The following is a 14,664-nucleotide window of genomic DNA, read 5'->3' as shown; positions in this document are numbered from 1 at the left end:
GATTTTTGTTTTGTTTGGCAGTACACTTCTGTTTAGAATTCTTTTAATCTATCCATTCCCTGCTTTTATATTCATCTGGTAGTTGAAGGTTCTGTGAAGGATATTTCTTTGTATATGAACTTATTAAACCAATAATGCTCAAAAGTGTGAGATTTACTTCCTTTTTTCCTTTTTTTTTTTTTTTACATCATAAGATAGGCTCTTGTTTGAGTTTTTAAATCTCTATTTGCCTTTCTTGAGTTTTTTGGGGGGGGGAGGGCAGAGAAAATAAGAAACAATTTATATGGTAGATCTAAAGTTTCATTAAAATTGCTTATGCCCTGTCCCAGGCATTTTAAGTGGGCCATCTGTCTAAACATCTCTCCATTTTTTTTCTGATCATTTCCTCGACTTATTCATGAGCCATGGGAGGGCTCCTTTGTAGTCTCCATGTAGCTGGTTCAGTCTACCCCCACTGAATACATCTATGTGCTTGCATAACATATCTTTTCACAGTGCTGGAAATTCTCTGAACTTGGTTCAGATGAATGGCCCACTTTCTGAAGGTCTTTTTTTCTCCCCCTGCAAAGATTTGTATGCAGAAACTGACCTTGGTGGCTACAGAATCCAGCACATTATTCTTGATCATTTTACAGGCCACCTGCTGTGAAAGTTATGATGAAGGATTTCTTAATGATTCTTTGACCATTAACATTGTTTTAAGTCAATATTTCACTTTTATTTAACTGCTGAATAGGTAATTGCACAACTGAAAAACAGCTTTACGGAGTGTCATATAATGTGGTTTTCAAATGCTTATAATCTTTCATAATGGGAGAATTTGTTATGATAGTTTGGGATTTCTCTGTGTTTACGTAAAGTATTATGCAGCAAAAATATCAGAGAGAATTTGAAAGTTTCCCCCCCTCCCACCCCAGTGTTAGAACTCGAATTTTGAAGTGCAAGTTAAAAAAATCTATACTCAATTTCCTGACCCTTTAGGAGCTGGTGACATTTATCATAGCTCATTACATCATCAACAGTAATCAGGAGAGGGGAGTTTATTTGCCACAAACTGCAGAAAATTGTAGTTTTATTGAGTTCCTTCTATCTGATTGGTTGATGACAATCAAAATGGACAGGCCAGGGCAGAGTTATTACTTGACTTGCTTTTGTGAATGTCTGTTTTCTTTCGTTATTTGTTTTTGACTAGAACAGATAATAGTTTAACTAGTGTCTGTTTTCCATGAGCACAGTAAGTGTGTGTCGATCTAAAATTTTTAGCAGTTTTCTGCTTTCCTCACTGAAAACTTGCAAAGAAAGCAGGAGCTACAATTGATGCATTATTATAAAGTATCTTCCTCTCTCTCGTGGCAGTTGGGGGTAAAAGGGACATAATACACTGTGCAATGTATGAAATAAATTATGGGACCATGACATCATCTATAGTTGAATAAGCAGCGACAGAGGTTGAAAATAAATAAATAACCGAGCAGGGAAACACTGCTGTTTTTCTTCTTGCACCATTTACATGTTTTTGTAACTTTAGTGCTTTAGAGTAATGCCTTTATGACTTAGAGCAAGGACTATCACTGTACTCTTCGTCTGTGCCCCTGTTGCTCGTGATACTTCCCTTTAGAAGGCAGTATGGAGTAGAAAGATTCAGAACTGCCCATTTCTGTACGGACAGAGTTTGTAACATCCTTCTCCACCCACCTTCTGTTGTTGCAGCCGCGGTGCTGCCTTTGCTCTCTCCTTCTCTTTGTGTGTAATATTCCTGGCAAGGGACAACAGCACACAGTGCTTTGTGGCCCTGCTTCCCATTCACCTGGCACTCATTTTGTTGCTAAACTTGTGTTTTTTCCTTCAGCCGGTGATCATTATATGTAAAGAAAGTAATTTTTTTTATGATATATCATTTGCCAAAACTGGGAGAAGAAAGGGAGGAGGCCATGTTGAACCTTATGAAAGACATATTGTGTGGATTTTGAATCTAGAGTTGGAGGGGAAGTGTCTTAAGTTTTCTGTGTCTTATGATGGTAAAAATGACTTTTTTCTTTCATTTCTTTTTCTGTAAATAGAATATATCAGATTTCAGCCCAGTAGAATTTAAAAAGGTATAAAATTTTGTAAATAGCCAGAAGTTTGGGGAGTTTTCCATGAACTAGTGGAAAATATATTCAGATGTTTTCCCTTTGGAGGACTCAGAAGAGTTCTCAGCTAAGGAAGCAACCTTGGCCAAGAACAAAGAGATTATTTGCCATGCACTGGGACTTCTCAGATATTACGCTGCCCCCTCCCCCCCCAACAACAACAAAACCCACCAAAAAACCCCTTTCTTTGCCTGATAGAAACTTCTGCATTTCTAAAGTAGTTCACAGACTTGAGCGACTTTCTTTCCATATCCAAGAAACTTGGACCTTGACCTTTACTTTTGGACTTTGTGGTCTTACTAATATGAAAAAAACCACCCCTCTGAATCCCTAAGAATAGAGTCTAGTACAAGATATTTTATTTGAAATGAATTTGATTTAATGAAGAAAAAGTAGGATTCTTATGAGCTAATGGAAGTATCTGTCTTAGCCAGTGTAACTGTAGGTTAAAGTTACAAAGCCACAGGCATTTGATTAGCAAAGCTGAAAAATGGCCCTGTGCAAATGGATCTAGCAGTTCCAGGAGGGAAGTACAACTTGCTGCATACTTGGTATTAGATGCAGCTTCGGACCTTGCCCTCCTGACCACCAGTGTTGCAGAGAGAGGAATTACATGCCTGTGTGGCTGTTTGAAACCCAGGCAAAGCGGTGATCATAGTCATGCCTTTCAAGAGGCATGCATCCTGTTTGGAGATACACTTGACAAAGCTCAGCAAGACAGGACCGAACAAAAATAATCCCTGCTGGAGAACAAGGCTGTCTTTCCTTTGATGGCCAGCAGCCAGATTCATGAGGTCACTTCCAGTCAAAGGCAATATGAAGCAAAGCTGTGCCAGCAAGGTTATAAGGAATTTCATGCCACCAGTGAAGTGGATCTACTAAGCTGTGTTTGAGATGAGGTCTCACCTCTTATACAAGAAATATGAAGTTGCTATAAACCACTAAATCCTGTTGGTTATTGCAGTGGAGTACCATGGAGAATTTAGCCAGGCTGTGCCAAAACTCTGCTACATTTCTCCTGACTGGTGCTCTGATACCAGGAAGTGCAATGAAAACACCTCTCAGCTTGCTGCCTGCTACCTGTACAGGAAATCCCTGTTCCTCTCCTTCAGGAACTCCTGCGTCTGTCACGTTTCCTATCAGCCAGTCTAAATGTTTTGGTGACATGCAGGAATTTCAAGACGAGGTGCTGAGAAATGTCAATGCACCCAATAAGCCATAGATACTTCCTCAGTTTTGTTGCTTTGACAATTGTCACTGTATATTAAATGCAGAAGGTAACACATGGCACCATTAGTATGGGAACAGGTTATTTTCAATATCTGTTTTCATGAACTTTGTGGGTAGTGATAGTTAGAGGTGAGCTAAGATGTTTGGTGAAATCTGGTGTAGGCCTTACTTGGCTTAGATCCAGAAGTAACTAATGCATCTATTTGTCAAGCTAATATATTTAGTGTTTCCATTTCCCCTTTTCAAGCACGTTGCAAGGCACAATTTTTGGAAACTCCTTGCCTAATTAGGTACCTGAACTTGTACTTGCTTAGATTTCAAGTGTATAAAAACCCAACCTTATTAAAATAGTTGTCAAAATCCTTTGCAAGTCAGTGTGTTATCCTTGGCTTAGGCAGATAATTTCTCCTCCTGTGGCCTCTGGAGGCCTCACAGGTGCTTTTCTCCCTTTTGATTCCACAGGGAACCTAAGCAATCCCTTTCAGGAGATGTGGTTCACAAGTCAGTGTGGAAGAAAGCTATACCAAAGTAACGGTCTTTGTTTAATGGAGTTTAAACTCCACCTTTGCACCTTCTCTTCAGGCTACCTGGTGCTTCCTGGTGCTAATATATGGCAACCACTCATCTGAAAAGTTGCAGCATACCTTTGGACACCAGTTGTTGCAACAAAATAGAAGAGACTTGAGAAGTTAGGATGAGGAAACTGAAATCGAATATACATTTAAGTAAAATTGCTGAAAATTACTTGTTTCACTGAACTTCCAAGAATGGAGACTCAGATCTCATTCGTTTGCTGTCAGGTGTGCTTCTTTAAGCTAAAGTTGAAAAGATTCAGGTTTCTTGTGTTACCCAGTAACTGGTGCAGCCACCAAATGCTGCAGGAATAGGTATAATCCTGCATGTGGGCTGTGATGACGTATCATTATTTTTTCAGTTTGCTTGAAGGGCTCTGTGCATGAGATACTCTAAAATATAGATTAATTATAAAATTACTTGTATTACTTGTTTGGCTGAATCTTTTGTCTGTAATAGGCCTTTAATTAAGATTTACTGAGAATGAGATGAAAGAAACAGTGATTATATTTTGCCCTTAGAAAGAACGCTCCAGCTATCACTGTTGCTATTCCCCTGCCAACCCACTTTCTCATCTGCTTTTCATCCTGTTTGAGCTAATTCTGCAGCAAGTGCTGGCTGTATTCAAGAGCCTCCTATAACTTTATCAGCGTACCCAGTGTGTCAAGGCAAATCTAGAAAGAAAGTAGAGTGTATTTGCTCCTTATATGCCATTTGACAGAAAAATGTATTTAGTTTTTTTTTTTTTTTTTTCAAGTATGCTCTCCAACTGTGTCTATAGATTAATGATATTTTATATCCTTCATGACCATCCTATGAGGCAAGCGCTTCTGGTTAAAATGGGAAGAGCATGAAATCTCTGTTAAAAATTCTTCTCCTGTCTGTTTCTTTTTTAGAATTCCTGTTGCTAAATCAAAGAGAAGTAGCTGGGAGCTCTCTGTGCGTCTAGGAGATGGAATTTACCCAGTTGCAGTTTCAAAGGATGGCTCATCATTTTCTGTAAGTTCTGCTCATTTTCAAAGAATTTCAATGTATTGAGTCAATGTATATTATCCTTGACACCTACTAAAATTCTCTGTTCAGTGACCAAACATAGATGTTTGTTTTGTCTTTAGGCATTGCTATGAATTACAAAGCAAGGCTCTCTATGTTAATTAAGTAGTGTTAGTGTACAAAGATTTTTCTCTGCTCATGCCTGTGGAACATTTTTGTATCTACATGTTAGTTTTCTAATTAATGACCCTGTTTAGTGTCTTGTTTAGAAGTAAGGTCTTATGGTCCACTGTAGATACATGAGAGCAAGAAAATAAATGCAATGTCAACAAAAATTACATTAGCTTAAGTTAGTGATTAAAAAACCAAATCAAAGAACCAAGCAAGTTGAATGCGTAATCACACTGGAATGGAATTATTCAGTAGTAAAACTGTATGTGGTCACAGTAAAATGCCAGTGTTTCAAGATGTGCCTAGGTCACTTCAGATGAATGTGTATAAACTATTGTTTTTACAAATATTTTAAGATAATTATTTAAGCACTGAATGTTGTCAGAATGAAAGGCAGAAAGATGGATCATGACAGTAAATGAAAGGTAATGCAGTGTTCGGTTGTCAAGCGGGATAAAGCCAAGATGCAAGTTGGTTGAATTGGAGTATTGAGAAGGTAGATTTACAGAGAGAACTACTTCTTAAGTCTGTTAATTCCACAACCGAACTGAGATTTTTTTTTTTAAATTGACAGTTGACTTAAGTAGTGTCTGTTGACTCTTAGGCAAAAGTTTTCAAAAGGGTCTAAAGAAGTCAGTTTTTCTTAGAATCATTGAAAAGCAGGTCTATGAGGAATCCCAGAAGTCCTCTAGTTTGCCTCTGACAGCTGTTTACTCTTCTTGTGTGTCTTTATTGAAGAAACTTCTGCAACATCTGCTCCATGACATTTTTTATAGTTATGATGTTCACACCTATGTTGCATTCAGAATCATGAGATTTCTCTGAAAAAGGACATTTAAATTAACTTTTCATATAATGAAGACAGTATTGTCTCAGTGATTCACTTTTGCTCTAGTGAAATTTCAGTGTAAAAGACATGATTTTTAGTTGAAACTGGTCATCTTTTTATGTGATTATTTTCACTTATGAGATAATGAAAACCTAGCTTGTTTTAAATCTTTTTGTTGGCCTAACTGGGGCAAGCCTAACCAAAATCCTTTTTAATACTGCCCTTACCTTTGTCACACTGTATTTTACATAATGATGAATGGGAGAATATGAACAGAGAGCAAGGATACTTTCTGTTCCATGTGGATCATAGGTACACTGTAAAAGGATATGGAGAAGATCAGTCATTGTGGTCATCACCTTTAAAAATTTTCTCTTGCAAGTGTACTACTTTAAGTGTGAAATAAGGTGGTCATTTTAATTGTAGTGTTTCTTTTAGAAAGCCAGGAAGTCTTGAACAACTGTTTACTCAGTACCTAATACATAGTGTTGCTCCATGGCAATGACATTCATCCTGCTTGGGGAATGGTGCATCAGCAGAGAAGGCCATGTCTGCATGCAGCTTTTTACTGAATTAAATTTATATAATGGCCCTAACAGGCATCTTGTGAACTTGGATACAACCCATTGTTCAAACAACAAAACATCTCTGCCAGATTTCAGCCCAATTTAGAGCTGGCCTGGCACTGGTTTGTATGACAGAGATAGCCCTTCCCAGGAATAGTCATTGCCCCCAGCCTTTCTACCTTTTTGTTGCAATGTCACTATCTTAACAGCGGTCGGCCTGGAGCTGCCTGCTGCTGTGAGGAGGATACAGGGTGGCTGCTGGTTGCTGTGGGTGTTGCATAGGCCCTTTCTGCTGTGAGCTCAGAAATCTGATTCCCATAGCTGGACCTTCCTGAACTAGGAGTTTTGTTTAACACAACTAATTACACGGGCATGCATATGTACGCATGTATTTTTTGAGATATATGCTTCAGTTTCATTTAGACACCTAGACTCTTGCTTATACTTGCTTACATAATTCAATAAAGATAACATCTTTAAATCAAACTGGGGGGAAAGTTTACAGACAGAGGAGGCCTAAGCATCCTTTTATGCTTCTGTCTCTATCGAGCGTGTAGGTAACTGAACATACAAGCTTGTATATGAGTTGGTCCTAAATTCCACTTGCAGCGGAGCAGCTGAGTTGTAAACTGCACTGTGTTCCTCCAGGAGGTATGAACTCTGAGAAAGGATGCTGAACATGTAATGTTATTGCTGCTGATTTTATCATTTTTGACATGCAGAATATCATTCTGACCTATACCACAGTCCAAACCTGTGTCTCGGTTTAAATGGGACTGCTAAACAGTTCTGATGTCTTGCAGCAGTATGAGCATTACACCTAGTATAACCCCAGTTTAACAAGGCATATATGTAGTCTGATTTCTAGTCCTTCGGTTTGTTGTTCAAACAATAACAAATGTTGAGGTTCCTGCTCATGTCCTTGCATCCTTGCAGTATCCTACTGCTGTTACCTTCCACTGCTAGGTAAGGAGGCAGGAGGTCCCCTGGGGAGCTGAGCACCCCCCAGTGTCACCAGTCAAGGGATGCATAAGTAATAGGGAGGAAGTAGGGGGGCCAGGTCAGACAGGCTGTGTGCCCTAAAGGTTGGGTGGGAGGGTCGAGTGACAGAAGCTTTTGCATTCTGATTCTACCCTAACCATTAAGTCTGTATACTTGGGGAGAGAGAAGTCCTTATTTATTTCTACGTGGAAAATTCCTTAGCTGGTGAAATAAATCACAGTAGGTGGATTTCACTGTGACCGCTTAAAGCTTAAGGTATAGTGTATTAAAATTAACTCCCGAGCTTGGGTTTGTAAAAAGGAGGTAGCTGTTTTTGAATACCAGAGTTGTTTAGAGTTACACTTATTTTTCATTGTTACTGGGTAAATAGCAGAGGAAATGTTATTATTTATTAATATTTTTTTTTTTGCTGGGGTTCTTCAGTGATTTGGCTGCAGACGAGAATATAGTAAATACAGCGCAGTATTTACTTCTGAATTATTATTCAAAAGTCTTCTGAATTATTTTTCAAAGCTTTACAATGGAAAAACAATTGCGGTAAAACTTCAAAGAAGAGAATTCAAAGACTAGAAACAAGAAATCTTGTTTCTGATCAGGAGGTATAACATACCATCAGAAAAAAAAAGGGGAAATCCAAAGCTTGCTTTGTTAACTTTGCTGTCAGAAACACCGCCTCACTTTTTGAATTTCTGCATTTACTTTTTGCTATTAAGTTGGTGTGACATGGGCTCCTGGCTTTGTGGGTTGTGTCCCCTTGTGGCTTGTGACAAAGATAGCTGAATCTGTGGTGCAGTTAGATAGCCCAGTGGGAGGGCCACCTTCACATTCCCCTTCAGAAGTTTACTCCCGCTGCAAACTGTGCATTGCAGCAGCAGTGTTCGCATCCTGATTTACTTTTTTTACCACTGGGACTCTTCCAACAGTGACTCCTTTCTTTCTTCCTTAACTCTTCTACTCTGGCCAGCCAAAACCTCACCACCTCACAGTGTGCAGAGCATTGCTGTCTGTGCAGGGAGTGTGAGCAGCAGGCTCCTCCATGGTTCCTGCTGTTTGCGAGCAGATCATTCGTCAGCATCTTGGTCTATGGGTCATCTGTGGTTTTCTTCCTTTATCACAAGAATCTTAATGAATTGTGCAGTGTTAACTGCTCTTTGCTGCTCTTTATTTTTCAGGATTTTGAGTTTTGTAACAATCTGGTTTTAACCACTTTTATTTGTAACAGAGGTCCTTGGTGCAAGCTGGCTTTAGGCTACTGTGGAGGTCTTGCTTCCCCAAACTGAAGGATTTAAAAGATAAGTGGTCAAGAGTGAGCAGTACTGTTTGCCTGAAGCAGTGCAAACAGAAATATTAGTTTTCTTGCTTCCAGTAGAGGTTAAAAACTTTTGTGAATACTAATTTGCCTTTTTTTTTTTTTTAATTTTAAAGTAGAAGTAGCTCTGTTGTTATTCTGAAGCCAGCAACATAGATGCTAATACTTAAGTTTGTATAAAATTAGTGTACTGGAATTTTCAGTATCAGACAGTTGTTTCTCATGATACCCTATCAGCATAACAACAAATGCTTTATCAATTAAAAGATTCTAATGACCTGATTTGAAAATTAAAATTTAACAACTTTGAGATTGACTTGCTGGTGTACCAAGAATTCGCCAACTAAATTCATGCAGATGTCATTTATTCTCTTTTTCTGTGTTCTTTGTCCTATATATATTAATTGCCAGAAGAATCTTCAAGCTGTTTGTCATATTATACATTTAGTTCTTTGGAGGACAGGGTCAGATTCTGGGCTTTGATTAGTATTCTTCTCATGCTTAAAATTTTTCCTCTCATCAATGGAGTTAAAGATCTTACAATGAAGATTACTGCTAAAATAGAATTTGAAGGAAGAATACCCTTCTTTACATGAGACTAATGTAAAACAGGAACAAACAGCCCAGAAGCATCCTGCCACCAAATTCTGGAATCTTTTGTTTAGTTCAGACAGGAGTCTTTCTCATCTTGCCATTTTTGTTTGCCAGTCTGGCTATGAAATGTGTTTATTTTATAATTTCATTGATACAGAGACTTGATCCAGTTTTGCTTGTGAAGGTTGCAGTCTGTCCTTTCTTTACAAAGCTTGAGTGTTCTGCAGAGTACCAAAGGGCAGGAGAGACAAAAGCAAATGGGAACCTACATATATTGAGCAAACCTGATAGCTGTGTGGTTTCCCTGCACCGTACTCAATTGACCCTTCAAAGCCAAATGTCAACCATCAAGGATGCTCTAGATCCATGTGATGGTGGCTTTGTTGCCTGTTCGCAGACTTTCACTCCTGTCTGTTCACAGCCAGTGTGAAGTCCCCTTGCTAATGGTATGCTGGAGGGGAGCTGCCCTCCCCAGCCACATTGTGAGCAGCCCCTTAGCCACTGGTGTGTGTAGGACTTCAGTGTCATGGACAGCCATGAATCGACCTTCTCCAATGCGGATGGATTTCATTTGGTAACACACTTAAAATTTATAATAAAAATAATAGCAAAGAGTGTATGTGGCCTAGGCAAGGGAGAACATAAATACATTGGATCAGGTATCCAGTAATAAAGTTCAGTGTATTGGATCTACCACTGTATAATTTTCATTCAACAAAAGAATGAAAGAGAAGTAGTTATGTGACTGTAGTGCAGTCTTCACTGCTATAACCCACCCTTCTTACTTCCTTCAGTATTCTTCAGTTTTATTTTTCAGTTATGAATGTCACTTGAAATAGACAACTAAAGAACAGTTTGTATTCATATCTTTGTGGTGGAGCAGGTGATAGAAAAGGGATGGGTCATCTTGATTTTTGTCTACACCTCTGCTTTCACACAAACAATGGATGAATTCAAAGGCTCAAATGATGAATACCAGCAGTATGTAATTTCACTTTAGGAGATACAGTCATGTTTCTTTTTGTTTGAAGTTTGTTGCTCTGTGCATGGGTTGAGGACCTAATTTTAGTTCAAGGAATTTGTAGCTGTGTTTTATGCAATAAATTGCGTTCTTGAAAACCTCTTAGGCATAATCCATTTTCTGATTCTTTGCTCTAGTATAGGAATCCTCTGTCTTGAGAATTCTTTATTACTGATTTGTGTGGTTTCTGTGTATTTGTTGTTGTTCTCCTTTTTCGTGTTTGAAAACAGCCCTTTCTGTTTAGGGTTCTTCACCTCTGTAGTAGATGCATACCTTCCCAGACCACTTAGTCTCATCTTCTCATCTGTTCAGTTGACAAAGAATTTCCAGATGTTTTCAGTTATAAAGTAGCTTCTTATCATTGAGGTTGTGGTGAATGAAAGTTGTTTGTTTTTTTTTTTTTTTTAAAGTGTAAGGTGAAATAGTTCAGAAGTTACTTTGAGCAAATGGAAATTTGATCTATTTCCAGAGGGACCTGTATAGGTCAAACGCTGAATAAGAGGAGTAGAGAATGCTTAATTACTTTTTTCAGATTGCTACTAGAATGGACTACCATTTTCACAAAACATTGTATCACTTCCTAAATTCAAATTTAAGAACAGGTAAATATAGTACAGACATGAAATCTATGAAAAATTTCTGAAGCTTGTTCAGCCCAACAAGAGATTGATTAATGAATGCTTTTAATAATTTTTAGGAAAAAAGCAATGTTTTTTTGTATATTTTTCATGAGAAGTAAGGAATTTTAGATATCTGTGTAGGTGGAAAATTGGCCTGTGTACATTTTAATATTTGCAAGAGAAAACCTATTGTATAGTACATAAATGAGAGCATAAAAATACAAATCTAAGGCATGACTCTCATGGTTATTTGAATACATCCTGTATCATCATCATCATGGAGTAGATAAGTAGTTATCTGTATGCTTTCATTTAGTTAGTGAATTAATGTATATCTAGTTATGATTAAGCTTTGACTTCAAATTAAAATGTAATAAACATTTAATTAGGAGAACTCTGCTGTATTCATTTGCTGTAAATTTTGTGACTGAGGGGTAAGTTGATTTTAAAATTACTTCGGGAAATATTTTCTTTGTTTTGTAAATTCTCTTCAGGGGAAGGAAAAAAATGCTTAAGAAGAAGTGTCACCCCAAAATCAAACTAGATGCAGCTGAAGTATGCAAAGCATCAAGCGTAAAAAGGAATAGTTTAATGTAGAATCAGAGCAATGATACAGAAAGTTGCTGTAAGCAAACTTAGTCCACATTTAATTCCTTGAATACAGATGTGAATGGAGCAGGATCATAATTCAGTGCATAATAAGTTCTGTTTTTCCATGTAGAAGAATAACATTGCCCAGCCCTATCAGTATAAAATCAGTAATCTTGTTAAGAGAATCAATAAAATACCAGAATTATTATTACTAGTAGTTTAGATTTCTGGTATGCTTCAGGCACATAATAATATATAACTAATTGGTCATATAAAAGAAATATGAGGGCTGTATTAATAGGAATGAAAAGCAAATACCTGTAGGAATTAAAACAACAAGGGGGTAGCCAGTAGAGATATAGATTAACATATATCCCCAGGAGCAGTAAATGAAGATTTTTCTGCTTAGTTCTAAATACATATTGTTATGTATCAGAATGTTATATATTTTTATATGTGTGGAATAAAATATACTGTTATTCCAATGTTGTATATTAGTTTGAATGAAAGGAAAGTGTATGTGTAAAGGCATAAGCGGAGGGGACAGATCAGGTTAGATAATCCTTACAGTTGTAAGCAGAAAACTTTTCCTGCCTTTTTCCAAGTGGTTTATACTGTATTTGCAGAGTAGTGCACAAATTCTCCATTGCAGTACATGTGCAAACAAAACTCTTCATTACCAAGTTTTATAGGTTGTATACCTATAGAATGTGTCATTCTAGAGATTGTGTACCTGCTTTTACTCTTAATTCAGGTTCAAATCCAGAGCATTTTCTGTTTGTAAGACTTACGTGTTTTGTATAATGGCATTTTAATGTGGTACGCATAAGCTAGCCCTGTGGTGAGAGCAGAACCGACAATTTCCACCCCTGTAAAACACTACCTTTATCACTGGACTATAGTAATGGTCCTGCTTGTTGGACTGACTCTATAGCTTTACAAATCCTGCATTCCCTTCTGTACAGTGGTAGAGTAGATGCTGCCCCATCCTGATGGGGTGGGAACAGTTTCTCTGGGAAGCAAACACTGTGCGCTTGAATCCTTCAGTCTGAGGAGAGCATTGATCCTTGTGTTCTGACTGTGGGCAAATGCTTTAATTGCTACGTTTTTGTGGCTGCTGACTTTGAAAGTGGCCTTGGCCTCAGTATCTTGTGAACTCATTGTTTCTGGTTTGCATTTCCGGTCTGCTGCCTTGAGCCTCTCAGAGAATTTAGATGCTGGGACACATTAGATGAGTTAGAGATAAAAATACTTAGGTAAATATTAAGTATATAATATCTGTATGTACTTGTATTAGATGTGCTTGTGTACTAAGCAAAAAGAGAAGCAGAATATATCTGGATTGTGTGGTTTTTTTAAATACCACACCAGTTTAGCAGTAAGTTTGTGCAAGGGACTGGTACAATAGGTGCATGTTTGCTTTATAGAGGTTGTTGGTGTGGGTTTGTATATCTTGGATTAGTTTATTCACACAGTACTCCATAAGCATATAGAGAAAATATCTACAAGGTTAAGAACTAAAAATGACATGAAAAGTAATTAATTAATTGTGTAGTTTTAAATATGCTCTCCCCTCTGTGTCGGGGCAGTGTAATAGCTTGTTTATAGTAGTTTTTGGAGATTTGTAGTTCTGCTACAAAACTCACAGTAACATATGGTCTGGCACTGGTATGTAGCCTAAAAGAAACGTTTAAAAAGAAAATGCAATGAAAGGTCTGAAATGCTAAAATGTAAAATATTTTAAAAACAAGTGTGGTCAGTTTTTATATTTATTTTCCTTGTGTTAGACTCAGACTTCTCTTCATTGTTTCAAAGCATGGTTCTTAAAAGGCAAAGAAGGAGCTAAGTTTTTACAATGATTAATTCTAAATTGCCTAATGAAGAGTTTTACCCACACAGGTGGCTTCATAAGGATGAATTCCTGTGGTATGAAAATGGACACTATGTTCTGCCATGGGTCATGATCCAATGATTCCAGGAATTCCAGTGAACAATAAACTGAAATATAAATTAAATACCTGTAACGATACAGACCAATAACATACCATTTTCTTCCTTCAGAAAGTCTTGTTTCTGGCATAACAGCATTTAATGTGTCCTGCCACCTTTCCAGTCCTTCTGTGATCTTTTGGTGTAAGACTGAAAGTTTCTTAGGGCACGAGTGTTGTCTTCATTTGTGTGCCATGCACACTTCAGATCCTGAACCACAGTATTCATATCATTTTCTAGCTTCTAAAATCAATGCTTACATGAGCATCACTTGGATGCTTTTCTTTACCATTGATTTTGCATCCAACAAAACTGAAAAGAAAAAGCCCGACCAACTCCTCCTTGCCCTCAAAACCCCCTCGAACTTCCCAACCGTCCTCCCCAAATTTTGTAGGATGAATAGATTAAAAAATGTTGTGAGCTCCTCCTGCTGGTTCAGCAAGTAGCAATAGTTACATTTAAAAGCTTGCTAATGTAATGTTAAGAGCCTGGCTTATTACCACAGAAGCCATAGTTAGCTCTGCAGCTCCTGGATGGTGTTTCATCTTTAATTCTGTTCTCTGAGCAAATCTCAGTACATTTAATATTCAGTATGACACTCTACTTTGGGATCTCTTGATGCTTTCGCATAGGGGGGAACTATAAGGTCATTGGTGCTTTGAGTTGCTTTCTTAGCTCTAAATTTCTTTGCTGCTTTCTTCCCCCTTTAATTTAATTTTTAAGTAAGCCAGACTATTAACATTACTTTAATGTAGCTTTTATGGTTTATGAAAAATAATGCTGCTGTAGTGGATAGATGTGCGTCAGCTGTGACTAAATGTTTTGATGTAGTCTTCTCAAAAGATAGACTAGAAGAGCTTTCCTTTGAAATATGTGAAGCAGTTTTAGACACAGCTTCTCAGATGGATCTAATTAGTCTTTCATACAGACTGGATGTCCGTTTGTTGCAGCTGAATTCTCATTTCATTCACCCATAACTAGAAACACCTCGCTTCAAACATGTTTCTTCAAAGAAAGAAAGGTTTAGGGTTCCATGTTTTACTG

At 37.7% G+C, this 14,664-nt stretch overlaps 1 protein-coding gene across 5 annotated transcripts in view; it reads left to right on the top strand.

Moving 5' to 3' along the window:
• Positions 1–14,664, top strand: part of PCCA (propionyl-CoA carboxylase subunit alpha) — a 288,817-nt gene that overhangs the window by 169,244 nt on the left and 104,909 nt on the right. For all 5 annotated transcript variants that reach the window (XM_074859347.1, XM_074859348.1, XM_074859350.1 and 2 more), the window contains one exon: positions 4,832–4,934. In XM_074859347.1, coding sequence (XP_074715448.1) covers positions 4,832–4,934 — 103 coding nt within the window. The remainder of the gene's footprint in view (positions 1–4,831; positions 4,935–14,664) is intronic.

Source organism: Strix uralensis, chromosome 2, assembly GCF_047716275.1.
Source record: "Strix uralensis isolate ZFMK-TIS-50842 chromosome 2, bStrUra1, whole genome shotgun sequence".
Taxonomy (NCBI): domain Eukaryota; kingdom Metazoa; phylum Chordata; class Aves; order Strigiformes; family Strigidae; genus Strix; species Strix uralensis.
This window is presented reverse-complemented; position numbering and strand designations above follow the sequence as displayed.